The 17,393-nt window shown below is 41.7% G+C and overlaps 1 protein-coding gene across 1 annotated transcript in view; it reads left to right on the top strand.

Annotated features, from left to right (window-relative positions):
• Nucleotides 1-16,848, top strand: part of ltk (leukocyte receptor tyrosine kinase) — a gene marked incomplete at both ends in the record, with an annotated part of 44,441 nt that extends 27,593 nt beyond the window's left edge. The window contains 15 exons of the mRNA XM_079217838.1: nucleotides 158-314; nucleotides 2,482-2,667; nucleotides 3,282-3,380; nucleotides 6,053-6,217; nucleotides 6,376-6,489; nucleotides 10,552-10,738; nucleotides 10,869-10,959; nucleotides 11,366-11,430; nucleotides 12,078-12,207; nucleotides 12,309-12,406; nucleotides 12,808-12,900; nucleotides 13,164-13,265; nucleotides 15,167-15,301; nucleotides 15,581-15,671; nucleotides 15,802-16,848. Coding sequence (XP_079073964.1) covers nucleotides 158-314; nucleotides 2,482-2,667; nucleotides 3,282-3,380; nucleotides 6,053-6,217; nucleotides 6,376-6,489; nucleotides 10,552-10,738; nucleotides 10,869-10,959; nucleotides 11,366-11,430; nucleotides 12,078-12,207; nucleotides 12,309-12,406; nucleotides 12,808-12,900; nucleotides 13,164-13,265; nucleotides 15,167-15,301; nucleotides 15,581-15,671; nucleotides 15,802-16,848 — 2,760 coding nt within the window. The remainder of the gene's footprint in view (nucleotides 1-157; nucleotides 315-2,481; nucleotides 2,668-3,281; nucleotides 3,381-6,052; nucleotides 6,218-6,375; nucleotides 6,490-10,551; nucleotides 10,739-10,868; nucleotides 10,960-11,365; nucleotides 11,431-12,077; nucleotides 12,208-12,308; nucleotides 12,407-12,807; nucleotides 12,901-13,163; nucleotides 13,266-15,166; nucleotides 15,302-15,580; nucleotides 15,672-15,801) is intronic.
• Nucleotides 16,849-17,393: the final 545 nt, after the last annotated feature.

The following is a 17,393-nucleotide window of genomic DNA, read 5'->3' as shown; positions in this document are numbered from 1 at the left end:
CAATTTGCTTTACTGCTGAGACTGACGCTTTGTCAATATTCCCTTTTCATTTGCAGATGAATGTTTTGCTGTAACTGTCCTCATGTGCACCACCGAGCATGTACATAGTGGAAAATGCATCAAATGAGTGAGATTTATGCTGATGCTGTCTTGTCAGATGGAGGAAGATGAGCTGGTTCCCTTGCTGATTGCGGCTGGTGGAGGAGGAAATGCTTACTTGGAGGACCCAGAGACCAGTCTGGACCAGATACCACTGGAGCAGTATGAAAACAGCACCATAGCTCCCGGCACCAGCGGTCAAACTGGTGCTGCAGGTACTATATTATAAGCCATCCTAGTACCAGTGTGTTTAAAGGGTTGACAACTAAACTATGCAGACACTTTCAATTGTATTTGCTGCGGCTGTGAGATATCTGACTTAGAGATTCCTCCCTCCATCTTAATACGCTGAGGCTGAATGGAATTTTATTTGTGGCGCTCACAATGTTAAAATAAGTCAACCGCCCTTATAGAGCCTTTTTCTATAATCAAAACCAGTTTCAATGAAAGCTTTTCACAGTCTGTGAGTAATTTGGAGTAACAAGAACACTGTTTTGTATTTTGAGGGAATTTGATACCCTTTACTAGAGAGCAGAGGTAGATAATTTATAGTAAGCATGCAATGAATCTCTCTGCATGGTTCATATTTTTTAAAGGTCCAAAAAACCCTGAAATCACTGTGACATGATGAAGGAACCCAGTTTGAGAAAGTGCTATGCGCCTCAAATGAAGTTTAAAACTTGCCCACAGAGACGTGTTGGTTGAAGGCCACGAGAGGATTTGTTTTTTCTGTATTGAATACACACACCCTCAAAGCAGCTCACATTGGCATGCATGCTCTCACACAGCAGGATGTGTTTGGCTTGCGGATAATGTGATCTATCTGGATCGTATTTTTAGTTTCCCCGACAGGTTGTAGCAAGACATATATGGTAGAGAGGTCTCTCTTTGCTCTTGGAAACGTCTGCTGGAACGTTCTCAGTAAATCCTCTCTGACCGACAAAGTCTCAACACAGGCTGTCCATCAGCTCATCTTATTGAAATCTCTGTGGGTTTGTTTGGATAAAGATCTGAGTGTCAGGAGAAATATGCAGCTCTTAGTGTGTGGATGTGCTTGTGAATGTGTGTGTATGGTGGAGCTGTGTGTTGAACTGATGAAACTGGTCATGCTGTCACACATTATCATGCATTGCATTGCAGAATTTGTTCAGGCTTAGAAACTCCTGCTGAACATGTGAGGCCTTGACCAGCTGGTGGTTGAGCCTGTCGACGCTTTAGATTATTACTTTACTACCTCTGTTTATATATAAATATAAAAAGGTGTGTGGCTGCCAGTGGCATCAGTTTGGATGGGTGTAAAGTGAGAAGCAAAAGGCAAAACAACAAAAACCTTTGTTTCTTGTGAACCTCACTGAAGGGAGGTTTCCCCCCCCACTTGTCAAACTTAATCTCGACAAGACTGAGCTCTTTCTATGGAAAATCTTGCCTTCCTTATATTTATAGCTCAAGCGCCAATACTACTACTTGGACTTCAAACAATACCAAATGTTTCCAATACCAACATCTTGTCCCACTGTCTACAGATTCTGCATTCGTATGCAAATATCTGTTGATCTAAGTCGATATAATTTACTAAAGTGACGTCACCGGGGTATCTCAGCTTAATAAACAAATTTATAGGTAGAGTGTTATGTCGCTACTTTACCAGCCGAAGAGGTGCTCAAATAATAAAGGAATAATATTCTTTATTTCACCAATGTGTTGATGAGCAAGGCCTTCATCGGGGTTATATACAGAATGTGGAAAGAAGCAGAGCATATACACAGTATACTCGACAAGAAGGCTAAATCTTAGCTAGACAGATACTCTAGATTGCAGCACAAAAAAACATGAAAAGGAAACGGGCAAAAAACATCTTAGTCACAAAAATGAATGGTAGAATGTAAAGCCCAGTTGAGTATTTAAAATGGATGATTAAAAACTACCTTAAAGCCACTTTAAAACTCTCTAATGGTAAAATCTTCATTAATTCCCCTTGGATGTATGCTTCTGAGGTGTTGATTCCAGAAAGCCTCTCTTTTCTTTCTAACAAAAGATATTATCCAGTTGCATTATGGGAATTGCTTTCTTGACGGTCCTTCAACTATATATATATATATATATATATGTTGCAATGTTAGACATCAGCAGGGCACTGAATTGTATTTCTTTTTAAATATATATATATATAAAAAAATATATATATATATTTTTTAAATATATATATATATTTAAAAAAAAATACAATTCAGTGCCCTGCTGATGTCTAACATTGCAACATTGTTCCTTTTCTCCTTAGCTCTAATTCCAGTTTCATCCCCTTTACAAAATATGCATGATATATAAAACGTATGATGAAATACTTTGTAATGTTGTGCTTGTTTGGTGTTTGTGACCCTGAAGGTGGAGGTGGAGGCTGGAAAGACAGTCCCAGTCCCCACCTGAAGGCGGGAAAGTCTCTGATGGAGGGTGCTGAGGGGGGGTCGTCGTGTTCCCTCGCCCTGTCCAAGCTCAGCTGGTCGACCTTTGGAGGATTTGGCGGTGGAGGTGGGGCTTGCACAGCTGGAGGCGGTGGAGGAGGTTACAGAGGTAACATCATCCTTTCCGCTACCCTCAACAGCTTTGCTTTTTCATTTCTAACCCCTGCACTTGAAACCCCAAATCACGTTTACGTCTTTTCTTCTGTCTCGCTGCCTCTTGACATTTCATCCCAGACCCGCTGCTAAACCCCTGAAAGAATATTGGCAGAAATTACTCTTTAAGAGACGGTTAATGCGTTCTACAGTCTAAAGCACAATTCATGCTGGTCTGGTTGCTATCAACAGTCGACTCCTAACAGAAATTACACAATTTCAACTGAAAAAAGTTTTGCAACATCCTGTCACATTAATGTGCAATTTTGCAGTAATGCAATGCAGTGCAATGTTATAGTACATTTCCTATAACAGGGTACCCCCTGTGAAATATGTTTTAATGGATGCAAAAAGACTTAAGCTGTGAGAACCACTGGTCTATGCTTTTGGCTTTGAGTTACAGAACACTCCAATCGTGTCTCACAATCTTTCAGCTTTCTGTCGCTGAGGTAATCATTAACACTGACATTGTTTTTTATAGAATAAACTGTCAGAATTGGGTCAGAATGGTTTTGACATTATTTGTAATACTGACTGATCGGAGAGTAATCAACATACATTTTGTGACAGGGGGTGATGCTGCGCTGGCGGATGAGATCACAGTCGACGGTCAGAATGGAATCTCATTCATTCATCCGATGGGAGAGATTTTCCTTCAGCCTCTGGCAGGTGAGACTGACATCTTATGATAATTTTAGTCAGACAATTATGCTGATCAATTCTACAATGTCTCGGCCAGATGTAAGTAGTACAAATAGAGGAGGAATAGAGGTAGCAGAGGAGAGAAAAGAGAGAAAATGACATCTCCTGATGAAGACTGTGAGATGCAGTTGAAAGCATAAAAAAACTTTTGAGTGGTCCTTTGAATTAAGATTGTTTTTTTGGGGGGGTAAGTAGACTAGATCAGAGTAGAAAATAATTTAATAAAATGGAGTAGAGAGCTACCTTCTTTCGCTAATTCAGACCATGAGATGCAGTAATAGAATAGAGAGCAAAGACAGAAAACACTTCAGATGAAGTTGATGAGTTTGGATTTAAAGCCCCACAACAACTGTAGAAATGTACATAAAACAACTCAATCTGCTGAAACAAATTGACCGTGAGATATATTTTTATATTCAACTTGAATGGAATAGAATGAAAAAGTAGAGTGTAGGTGTATTTCATGTCGTAATTACAATAATAGTAATAATGGAGCTTAGTGGTGGTGAGTAGAACTGTGGAGGTTCTGATGAAAATGTCACAGCAACAACTCAAATTTAAGAAAACTGAGATAAATAAATAGAGGAATAGAAATAAATTGATCTAATGCCCCAGGGTGTGTGTGGGTGTATTTGTGTGTGTGTGTGTGTGTGTGTCTGAACACTTGTTTGCACATGCTCATGTACATGTCGCGGTGTTTTGTTTGTGAGACGACCATCTGATCCTCATTATTCAGCGGCAGCAAGCGGAAGGCAGTTGGTTAATTCACAGCCTCATGCAGCTAGTTGCCTTTGGCGCCAACAGACAGTCCTCCATTCTCATGTGAAAGACGCTGTTGTTGTTGCTCAGTGTGCTGTCAGTCGAGGCTTTCAAACACAGTGGCTGCCTCAGCAGTGTTCAAACAAAAACAAAGATATTAATGTTTAAATGTTATTAGTGGGACTTTTCTGTAATGTAGTTAAATCATCTTGTCTTGAAGTGATGGATGAGGTTTAATATGGCACAAATATTCTCCTTGTACATATCATGTGTTGCACAAATACAGGCGTAGATGCACAACATGTAATGTGTTCAGTATATTCAGTGTATTTTTTTAACAATTTTTTAACAATTCTTATAAAAACACCACAGTGTGTTAGTTCATCTGTTCACAATTTCAACCCAGTGGTTCTCAACCTTTTTTGAGTGAAATTGTTTGTCAGCCAAGCGCAAAACATTTTTAGTTGAAAAAAAGATATTATACACAGCACTGTGCCATCAGGGTCTAATTTTATATATATAAACCTCACGTGCCCCCTGGAGTGCCTCCACGTACCCCCATTTGAGAACCACTGTTCTAACCAACTGTGTGTGAGTGTGTGTGTGTGTGTGTGTGTGTGTGTGTGTGTGTGTGTGTGTGTGTGTGTGTGTGTGTAGCTAATTTGGGCATTGTGGTTTGGAGTGAACATAGGTCATACGGAAGTGTGTTTGTTTTTAGATATAATATCCGTGAGCTGGTGTATGTGGAATTAACTCAAAATACATTACGCCGTTTATTTTTATTGTAATGAAGGAATATGTTGCCCAGTGTGTTTTTTTTTTTAAACATTTTTTGGAAAACAATTAAGCTCTATGCCACCAAGAAAAAGCTATAACGCATCAGGCTTTAGCTGCACAGACAATACTTCAATTCATTGTTGGGTTTGGAGATTTGCTGACAAAAAAACAAAGCATGTCACCTGACCTTGTTGGATTGTCCAGCAAACTTATAATGCCTTGCAAAACAATTCAAACCCAGTGTCTTGTTTTCCTTTTTCATTACACCATAACATGGAATTCAATTTGATTTGTATTTGTTTTTAGTCAACGGATCTCCACAACACAGTCACACTTGGTGAAATAAACAAATAAAAAAGTTTTGGTCTGATCAATTATCTTCAAAGGTTACTTGATTATTTAAATAAAGTCCACCAGTGAGCAATCTAAGTGTCCCACGATCTCACGGCCCACGGCTCACCATTAAATCTATGATTACAAAATGGAATAAACATGTCACCACAACAGACTTGCCAATAGAGGAACAATGCTCATGGCAGGCAACAAAGAGACCAAAGACAAAACATAAGAAAAGACGTCTGGCGTTCGACGAAAGGTCCTCCATAAAGATCAGCGTACAGCTTAAAATGGTCCCCTTCACACTCTCATCTCTCTGTGGAGCTTTCCAGCTCCTTCAGTGTTGGCTTTGGTCTCTTTGTTGCCTCTCTGATTAAGGTTCCCTTTGCCTGCCATGAGTATTGTTTCTCTATTGGCAGGTCTATTGTGGTGACATATTCTTTACATTTTGTATTAATGGTTTCAATGGTGAGCCGTGAGATCGTGTGACACTTAGATTGCACACAGGTGGACTTTATTTAAATAATCAAGTGACTTGTTTTTAACCTTGTTGGGTTTTCTTTTCTTTTCATTTCATTTCACTTCACCAATTTTGACTATTTTGCGTAGGTCCACAATATAAAATCCAAATAATAATGCATTTTAATGATCGGTTGTAATGCAACAAAATAGGAACAACGCCAATGGGTGTGAATAGTTGAAGGCCCTATAATGATCACCCTCCCTCACAAATTGTGTCTTGTGTTGTTCTGCAATGTTCGCTGTAGCCATGGAGAGTCATGGCGAGTGTGAGATCAAGGTGCAGCTGAACTGCAGCCACTGTCAAACACAGAGCTGCAAACGAGATGAGGATACTCACCTCATCCTGTGTCTCTGCGACGGCGACGACGAAGTCCTGGCCAGTGACAACGTCACATGTGTCAGCACCATAGGTACGTAATTGCCTCCAACAGTATTTGTTGTTCTTGTATGAAAGCCACAATATGTTAACGGCGCATTTTAATGTCAAACAATGAATCCCCTCTGTCCAATCAAAACTAAAGCCGTTTGCGAATTGTTTTTCTCTGGCCTCTTGTCCCTTCTCTCCAAGCAGCTTCTCAAGGCCCGGCTCTGCAGGGCCGGATGTCGACGTCTTTGATCTTGGCAGTCGTGGTCTCCATCATTGCGTGCGGCATCGCGCTGATCTGCATTGGTGTCATCCTCAGTAAGAGACTTTCCCAGTTCTGTGTGCAGTTTGTACCCTCCACCTTCCACCGGCTGTGAGCAGCCACTGGAAATACAGATGCTTCCAGATGTTGCTGAAACAGGAATACGTTTTTGACAAGTGTTGGTTTAATGCCCTCCTCTGGCTGTGTGCCAGATGATTAAAGGGGCTGTGGGAGAGATAGGGCTCTGATTTAGATGTTGCTGAGCACTTATGGACACTTTTATTACAAGAATTATTTCAGGTGACTGACCTTTTTGCTTTCTTTTTTCGTGCCACACATTGTGAAACAAGATTATACGGCAGATGAGAAGTGAGATGAGATTATGTATTTATTGCCTACACTACGATTGCTTTCATGGAAGCATGATACGGTAGAGATGTAGTGTAAACATCTCACTGTATGATGTTGATGTAAAGATACATTATTGGATATGAAAAGGACAAGCAGAAAGGTTTGACATTAAACAGGGAAGTTTCACAGCTGGAGATGTATGATGAGTTAGATAAGACAGCAGAAAATGTCAGGTGTTATGACTAGTGGCTGAAAACCCCCCTGAAGAAACAATGATTAAGATGCATAAAGAATACATAACAAATCAGGGGAAAAAAGACAACCGTGATGAAATATAGCATTTTAGTCATTTTAAGAAGCATACAGTCTATCTAACCCATGCGCATTGGTTCTCTGTGATACGATTATATCGCAAAAAGACTTAAGCTGTGATACCGAAAGAGACTATTACACAAAGCGCTGTGATAAAGGGTGTTAGGTTTTCAATGAAGAGATGACTAGATTTGTTTGATTTCTGTTATCTGAGACAATCTAACCATCATAATTGCTGTAAAATGCTTTGCTGCCGATTCTTACGCGAATAAACTGCTTAAAATAGGAATAGTTAGGGAAGTAACAATGAACTCAGTAGCAATAACTTTCCAGGAAAGAGAAAGAGAGACAACTGAGGAATTACAAGACAACCAGAATCTAATATTTAATATGAATTAGTGACCTGACATTACCTAATGCTACTAATATTGCATTCATTTTGATCTTGGTCTCAAAAGCTGCTCTGCAGTAAAACTGTTATGTTGACTTGTTGAGGAAATCTCGCTTTATTAACTGCAGACACTTTATATCAAAGGCAGTTTGAACAAATATGCAGTCATTCTGCAATAATATAGGAGAGTGAGGGATTTTAAAGCTAATTACACTTTTTGCACCTTGTCACCTTTTTGACAACCATCTGCTGCAGATAATAAGGAAGGGAATCCTGACACTTTGATCCACACACTAATCCTTCACTAAGCGCTGTTTGCATACTCTCTCTCGTCCTCTCGTTAACCTCACTGAAAGTGCCGAATAAGTCAAGCTCGACAGTAGAGGACTCGCTCTTTCATCCTCAGCGTCAGTCTTGGTGAGTTTAAACGTTGTGTGTGGGCCTCTGGAGACGTCTGCACAGCACCCTCTACCTAAACTATCAATCGCAATCGGAGATTTTTTCTCTCCCCCGTTCGCGGTGAGACCAGATCATAGTAATGGTTCCCAACTCACTCTAAATCAAAATATCTTGACAACTTTGGGGAAATGAAAAGCCAGAAACGTTGTATTGATATTCCTTCGAGGAAGATTTATAATGATTCCTGAGTCACATTCTGGTGAACTTAAATCTAATACCACTATATATACCACATCATTTTTCCTTTTGCACATTAAAGTTCAACAAATCAATAGATACGATGGACATGGAACTTACTGAACTCATGTTCATGCCCCGAGAGGATCACCTTTTCATTTCGGACACTTCAAGAGCTTTAAACTTGTTCCACTTCTTTGCATAAAAGAAATATCATGATCATCAGTGTGTTGTTCGCTCTATCTATATATTGTGGAGGGAAATGAAAACTGCAGCCTCTTTTTTTTTTACCTTTTGTAAATTAGCTCCACATCATTATATGATATGTATTGTTTTTAGATGCATTATGAAAATGTCTGAAATGCACATTATTGTTTTTTTTGTACAACAGTATAGAATACCAGTAAAGGATGTTGAGAATAAGTGATGCTTCCTGATGGGGAGAGAGGAGATTTGAAGAAATGGGCAACAATGTTTGTATTGATTTTATATTTTATAAAAATGGGAAATACATTAAAGTTGAAGTAGGGTTAAAACAACCCAGGCCTAACAAATATTAGTCATTGGATAAATGGTATATCAGCAGAGATGAAAATGTTGGTATGTGAAACAAAAATTCAAAAAGTTTGAGTTTGGTTGTATAGATAAACAGAGATGCATTCTGTGTTATCAGAGTATTTTTAGTCAGATATTAATTGCAGATAAGATGGTTGTTTTGCTAATTAAAACCAGTCATGAACAAACAGAAGTGGAGAGAGCTGTATGGCTCATATAATAACCAGACAAAGTGCAAATGAAGCTGACTTCTATGCCTAATGAAAAATGGATGAGCTAAGTGTGACTTCCTCACTAACTGCACCGAGTGTGATTGTGTGAATTTGCAAGTGAATAAATCAATACTAAAACAAAACATTTGTGCAAATACATGCATGTTGCTTTCCGTTGCAAAACGCACACCTACACACGCTTCAGGTTAACAGTGTCTCTTCAACTGAGCTCTCCCCCATGCAGGGAGGTAGTCTGTTCCCTGGGCGCCCCATCTCCTCCTCCTACTCCTCCTACTCCTCCTCCTCAACCTCCCCCTTCCCTTCCCCCTCCTCCTCCGTTCCCTCCCTCTCCTCCTCCTCCCTCCCCCTCATCCCAACCCCCCTGGGTCCCTAGCATCTGCACCGGGCGATGGCTCTACGACACCTCTTACCTGCACACAACGCCCCCTCCCTGGCAGACTACCAACCTGCATCGGGGATGTGGGCTGCCTCCATGGCGGGTGAGTCCAAACTCACTGGCACAGACAGTCTAGGAGCAGTAACCAAGGAGAGGACATCCCACATGCATCCTGCAAATCATTGGGCCTCATGCAAGAACCACTTGTATGAACAGATGTGTTCATAAGTGGCTTGTACAAGTGATTCAGGAGAACTTGCCACATTCCCCAATTTTCTCGTTCTTTGAATTTCCTCTTCGGTATTCATGAGTAGTCCAGACCCGTTGAAGGAGTGTGCAATTAGACCTCCTTTTCACAAAAGTATTGTTTGTTCATTCTTTTGAAGCATTTTTTCATTAGAAAATACAACATAAATGACCCTTTCTACTTAAGTTGACATTTTCTCGTTTGACTGCAATGTGAATCATAATATAATTAAAAATGAACTATTGATGCTATTGTATAACACCTCAACACCAACAATCTCCAGCTGCAAAACAACTTATATTATGAGCTATTATATAATTATGTCAGTGAGTGAAACAGCTTTCTTATTTCCTTTGGATGCCTTAGTCAAATAAAATGAAATAAAAAGGCCAACAATTAAACAGGTTGCATGTTTTCTTTGCCAGCGCGACCGAGTCGACTGCACGTTTGTTCTTTTAAAAAAAGAACATCCAGGCCCTCGGAAGAGAGCATGTCTTAGACAGTGACCTAATATTGGCAGAGACAATACATTCATCTTCACATGTGGCGTTAATCATACTAATTTACATCTCTAACGAAGGCGTGCTCATTTACGCTGGTCATTTACACAGTTTTCTGAAGTTAACTGAGTGTTTGCTGATTTTGTACGAGTGCACTGTACGAAAAAAAGCACGAGGAAGTTAAGATAAGAATACGAAAATGTGTTTGTGTGTGGTAGGATTTGTCTTCTTAAAGGTGAATACCAATTTTCCACATCAAAGTGGCTGTCAACCAACTCTTTTACAAACAGACTCACTTTTTCCCCCCACTGGCGCTAAGGATGTTGTTGTTGTACATTGATGAGCATCAGTACTGAGATGCGGCTTGACCCCTCCTTGTGTTACTGCTTCTACAGTTAGCAGATAGTCAGGAAGTTGCTTTTACAACTTAAATGCAAGTATGGGGTCCAGTTTGAAAAAAAAAAGTTCTTAGACTTTGAAGTAAAAGAAGCTGGTCTTGTTTTGTGTCTGTCTTCAGTGTGGTACCGCAGGAAGAACGACCTGCATGCAGTGAGGAGGCATCTGCAGAGTCCAGAGTACAAGCTGAGCAAGATCCGCTCCTCCACCATCATGACGGACTACAACCCCAACTACTGCTTTGCAGGGAAGGCCGCCTCACTCAATGAACTGAAGGAAGTACCCCGCAAGAACATAACACTTCTCAGGTACAACACACCTGAACGCAATGTCAAAATGTCAGTTTGAGGTTCGGATAGCTCTCCGTGCCGATGCCTTTACTTATAGTACACACATTTTTACTGATCATTTCCATTTTTCACCTTTTTATTTTGTCAGGGCTCTCGGCCATGGTGCATTCGGTGAAGTCTACGAAGGACAAGTTCTGGGGATGAGCAGCGACAACAGCCCCCTGCAGGTGGCCATAAAGGTCAGTTCGCACTGTGAGGCGTATGAGGACAAATTGCACCGAAGTGTCAGATGATAGCATCTCAACGGGAGTTGTGTTCATTACATATACTGTAATCAACTCAACAACATCCCACAGGGGTGCCTCCTACTTTGGGCTCCAAAGGTCACAAATGCATGAAGGAAAATGCACGTTTAGAGAAGGACTATTTGCTTTACTTACTACATAATATACAAAAATAGAAGTCGGTCAATGCCCTCAAATCACTTGGCTTAAAAACTACACTAAGTTAAAAAAAGACACAGCTGATTGAACTTCACATGGGTCTGCCTTTTCAATAGTCTGCTAAATAGGTATAATACTATCTTGCCTTGACAATAGCAGACACACACCTCCAACTGCTTCTCTGATTCATTCTGCTCCACAGACTCTTCCAGAAATCTGCTCTGAACAGGATGAAATGGATTTCCTGATGGAGGCCTTGATTATGAGGTGAGCCATACTGCAGTTCACACATTGATTCACCCAATACATTCTACTTACAGAACACCTGTGCGTGTGAGGCAGCAGTGTTCTCACATAATCAGCCATCAACTGGCTGCTGAGAGAGAGAGAGAGAGGGAGCGAGAGAGCCTCCAAATCCATTTGAAAAGAACCTGTTTTCATCGGAAGAGATGTTGCTTTTTTGTTTTTTTATTTAAAGGACATCAGGCCAATTGTTGATTGCAGCTTCATAACATGTGGAGAAGTATTTTGTGTGTCAGGCAGGAAGCCGTTGCCATCTGTGCGCGCACCAGGACTATTCCTCTTGTTGTCGATATTGTTTGTATGCCACATGGGCCGCAGCCCATCCTGCTGAAAGTGCTCTAGTGTTTTAAAAGTGTTGAAAGCTTTAGCTCTTTTGACACGTTTTGGTAGTGAGGCTTTATCTGCTGCTCTCAGCAGCTCCTTGTCCCATTTTTGCTGTTTCTAAATCTGGACAGTGTACCAGCACCCTCTCTCTCTCTCTCTCTCTCTCTCTCTCATGTCTTTTTATTTTTCCTGCCCAGTTGTATCCAGCAGGATTTTTTTGAAATATGATTAACACACACAATTAGAAACCTGCTAACCTGAGTGTTGTTCGCTGTTTGTCCACGCAGCAAGTTCAGCCATGACAACATTGTGCGCTGCATCGGCGTCAGTCTGAATATCCTGCCTCGTTTTATCCTGCTGGAGCTGATGACCGGAGGAGACATGAAGAGCTTCCTGAGACAGAACAGGCCACGGGCTGTACGTCTGGATGCCACCTTTCTGTGTGTGTGTGTGTGTGTGTGTATGTGTCTGAGGTGTGTGTTTTTGTTTCACACTAAATTGAGCTGTGCTGTATCCAGGGCCAGACCTCTTCTCTCACCATGCGGGAGCTGCTGCAGATGGCCAGAGACATTGCCTTCGGCTGTCGCTACCTGGAGGAGAACCACTTCATACACAGGTTCAGATCTGCACCCAGTAATTACTACTCAGTTTAAATAACCCCAAAAGAAAGTGTTTTGGTCTGTAAGAATGCCCCTTATATAGCATCAAAAACACTAGAATGAGTATTTCAGCATGAGAACAAATCAAAAACATCAATAAGACCAAAATGGTGATGGGTGAGAAATAGTGGCACACTTACAGTTTTCCTCAAATATACACGATTGTTGCATAATCAGCCACAAATTTTATAGATTGTATCATCTGTTTCTCTCTTGTCACAAGTGGACCTTGTTTAATGTAAACTACAATGGTCAACATTTGTTTGCAGCCGGAAACATGTCAACTTGTAGGTGAATGGTTTATACCCATCTTTCTATGGATAGTCTTTTTTTAATCATTTAATCCTGTGATTTTCAGAGACATTGCTGCTAGAAATTGCCTGCTTACCTGCCCTGGACCAGACCGAGTGGCCAAAATTGGTGATTTTGGCATGGCACGAGACATATACAGGTTTGTATGCCGAATCTGCATCGTCACGCACTGCATGGCAGCACACATAGCGAAACACACAGGATGACTTAGGATGACGTGTCTGATTGGAGCAGGAGTCTGGGCAGCACTGGGTTGATGTGGTAAATGGGGGACCAGTTGAAAAGCTCAGTATGCTCCGCGGAGCCAGATTCAAAGTTTCATTGCCGTGAGGGATTTGACCTTCTCTTCTAAACTGATGATAAATGGACATTTCTAAATCAGATTTTTCTTTTGTTTCTCAGAGCCAGCTATTACAGGAAAGGTGGCCGTGCCATGCTGCCAGTCAAATGGATGCCACCGGAGGCCTTCATGGAGGGAGTCTTCACCTGCAAGACTGATACATGGTATCAAGTGCCTTGAGTACCTTGAAAAGCACTATACAAATAACATTTATTATTATTATTATTATTATTATTATTATTTATTATTATGATCCTGAGGCATGCTGTATAGAGTAGTAAGTATGTATCCACAAAGAGGTTTTCAATCACAGTTTACTTTTAACTCAGCTTGAGAGTTACTTTAAACTGACATATGCAAGTCTTTGAAAAATGCTAAAACCAGATGTTGCAACCAGATATGCATTTAAGATTTTTTTTTTCATTCCTACTAATGTCAAATCCAAATTGTTCTGATAAGTCAACCCAGCGCGTAATTGCAGCTCAGGTAAAAAGCATCCATGCGCTCAGGACAACAGCAGCTGGAGAGCTAAGTAGTTTTACTCCTGAACAAAACCACACATCTGTATCAAGTGAACAATACATATTCAAGACACAGAGCCAGCTGCAGAAAGAATACACTGGACCAGTGTCCAAACCACTTTTTCAATCACAAAAGAAGTTGAATATTTGGCATGGGCCAAACAACGTCAAAATCTTTCTTTTGAAGACTGAAAGAAATGTTTGTTCAGGGATCAAGCTCACAAAGCGTCTGACATTAATAGATGCAATCAAAGTCTTTTAGGGCGAGATTTATACAGCTGAGCTGTCCATAAAACTCAGTCAGACTGCTGGTGGGAAGATTTACAAGATACTATCTGACCACAGTATAGTCAAACTCTGATGAAGCACATTCTTCCTTCACACTTAAAGTTATTTTGAAAATTAGTTCTCTTCCAGCAGAACAATAAAAAAGAAAAGAAGAGAGGCTTGTGTGACTGCTCCAGTTACCAAAACCCAACCCAACTGTGGAAATGTAAACTGTGTTGAAGCATCACAGTTCTAATAGAGCGGCCCGCCGGATAACTGTTGAAATAAAATATATATATATATATATATTTTTTTAAGTGACAGGCTTTTGCCAACATTAGCCTAACAAGGAAGGATAGGATTTCCATTCTTTCAGCAGATTTGGATAGCCAAAAGAAGCATGAAGTAAAGTAATTTGTAGCATTTTCATTTGCAATCGATGAGCGCACTGACATTACTAAAGATGTTGCTCAACTGGCCGTATTCATTCGTGGTGTTGATGAGACTTTGGCTCCACCGAGGAGTTCCTTGACAGACACCACTACAGCGAATGACATTTTTAGCGCTCTCGTTGAAGCGCTGGAGGGGGTCGGAGTGGACTGGACCTGTCCTGTCAGTGAAGCTACAGATGGTGCACCATCAATGATTGGGAGAAAAAAACAGGCGTTGTGACGAAATTCAGGGAGAAAGTGCAAGCTGCAAATGGAGGATAACGTTTTTGGACATTTCACTGTATTTTTCACCACGAGGCATTGTGTTGCAAGTCTTTAAAAATGGATCACGTCATGAAAGTGACGTCACAAAGCGAGGGAATCTGCAGAGGAGAGCCCAGGCAGATAAACAGTGGGCTGATGTCTGACTTTTTGGTCTTTATGTTTCTAGTTTATTGTAGAAAGACCTTTAAAATAGGGTTTATCATGCAAAAAACTTCACCAATGATTTAAACATAGAGAAATATTGTCGTTATGTATGCGTTATTATGCTATGATTTTACTGGTCTGGCCCACTTGAGATCAAAATGGGCAGAATGTGGGCCCAAAATTAGTTTGACACCCCTGTATTAGAAAAAACAACTCTGAGAGTCAAAACCAGACAAAGTAAAAACGTAGTTTTTAATCTAGTTTTTAATCAAGCATTAACATTTAACTAATTATTAGCCTTTTATTATAAATGTATACATGTTATAAACCGAGGCAGTGCTTTCAGATTGATTCCGGTACACTCAGTCTGAGAAACAAGGGCAAGGTTCAGTTGTTGATCTGTCTCTCCCCCTGCAGGTCATTTGGAGTGCTGCTGTGGGAGATCCTCTCTCTGGGGTTCATGCCGTATCCTTGTAAAACCAACCAAGAGGTGCTGGAGTTTGTCACCAGTGGAGGCAGGATGGATCCTCCCAAGAGCTGCCCGGGCCCTGTGTGAGTACTGACAGGGAATACATCAAAAGAGAAGAGCCCGGATGTAAAGTGGAAGCAGAGCACAGCTGGGATGATTTCAAGGATGACTTTAGAGGAAATGACCCAGATTATGCTTTGACTACTACCTTTAATGTTTAATTGATGGAACTCTCTGGAAGTTTTCTCTGCTTATTTTGTCTCTTTGTCATGATAAAACCATGACCAATTTTATAAGATGGTTCATATAACAAACAGCTCCAACAATATATCTGAAATGTGTGTCTGTTACTATGTATGTAGCTATCGGATCATGACCCAGTGTTGGCAACACTGTCCCGAGCACCGGCCCAACTTCTCTACTATCCTGGAGAGAATTGACTACTGCTCTCAGGTATGTCCTATAGCACCTGTCTGTACATGCATAACATTACAATGAGTGTTAAATAATTGTAATATTTATTTAGCCTTCCGTCCTTCATCCTTTTTTTTAATTACTTTTCCCCTTCACTGCTCTGTATCAGGACCCAGATGTGATCAACACACCCCTGCCAGTGGAATATACCCCCACCGCAGAGGACAAAGGCAGCACAATAATTCGCCCCTCTGACCACACCTCCACCAGCCTCACGCCGCTCCTGGTGTCCCATCCTATTTCCCAGGCTTTCCCCTCCCAGCTAGGTCTCTCCTCTCTGGGCCTTGGTCCAACACCTCTGCCCCCACAGCCGACCAAGCCCCGTCTCCTCCTCCAGAGGACCCAACCTGTCCACCACGAAGTGACATCATGTCGCGAGGCTTTGCAGCCGTGCTGGGCCGAGCCTGTTCCTGCCCCTGGTTTGTCAGCAGGAAGCCCCTGGCTCCACCCTGAGCCTCCTCATCACCGGCCTTGCTCCAGAAACAGCTCCTCCTCAGGGAGCCAGAGGCTGAAGAACAAGACGAAGAACCTGTGGAACCCCACATATGGCTCCTGGGTTTTGGAAAACTTCCGGGGGAAGAAAACACTCGCTCACACTCAGTCCATGCCGCTCTCAAGCTCTGCTACCACCGTCTCCACCACACTGACTCCTCAGACCTGCAACCCAACCTTAGAGAGCAACGAGGCTGAGTGCACCAGCACCCACCTCAGCCCTTCCAGCCTCTGCTCTTCCTCAACCTCCTCCCCGTCCTGTCAGGTTAAAACTCCCCCGAGTTCGTCCTCCCAGAAGACCCCAACAGGTGGCGCCATAAAAGCTGGTATGGACCTGGCTAAGCTGCAGAGTTTCCCCTGTGGCAACGTCAACTATGCCTACGATGAGCAAAGCTACGAGGCAGAGAGCCTTCCCTTGGTCATGCCCAAAACCCCAGACGCCATGACAAACACCAGCTCTGCCCCCAGTGTCTCCTCAGGGACCAGTTTGGGACTGGCCTTAGGCCTCCATACCTCCTCGTCTTGTATGCCCAAGCTGCTGCTGAAGCGCCACGCCAGCTACGGACACGAGGACGTGAGGAGATACACCAAAGCTGAGAAACCCACACGTGACCGAGACTCAGGCTTTTCTCTGTCTGAAGACCTCAGCGTTACCCCCATTTAAGAAACGCCGCACTGTAACAGGGTTTCTGATCGATGTGAAAAGTAAATGTCACAACCTGAGACTAGATTTCTGGAACAAAACGCATGACCACGAGGGCTTTGTTACAGCATGAGAGGCAGAACATCACATTATTGGAGCCTCCTGGAATGCTGGAAAACACAGACTCTCCTCTGCACTGTGATACAGGAAGACAACGCGGGACCCAGAGCTCTTTCCTGGGCCTCTGGTACACTGGTAGCGGAAACACTGGACAACATGCAGCCCTGTGATTAAATAACTGCTGTAGTTGGACTCCTTTTCTACCTTTTTTTTTCATGAAGGCTTTGAAAGTAGTATATGTTGCATTATAGGAAATATTTTGTTGGTATTTGTAGTAATTGGTTTACAGTAAGACTATAACAACATGAACATATTGAGCCATTGGTGAGAGAATCCCCAAGAATGTGTTTTTATTTCACACATTTTAATTTCAAATGATTGAAATTCAGTAAAGGCTGTAGAGTTACTCAAACCATTTCATGTTATAATTGTACGCATACATAAGG

This window comes from Taurulus bubalis (assembly GCF_910589615.1).
Source record: "Taurulus bubalis genome assembly, chromosome: 1".
Taxonomy (NCBI): domain Eukaryota; kingdom Metazoa; phylum Chordata; class Actinopteri; order Perciformes; family Cottidae; genus Taurulus; species Taurulus bubalis.
The sequence above is the reverse complement of the archived record's forward strand: the minus strand, read 5'-3'. Positions and strand labels throughout refer to the sequence as shown.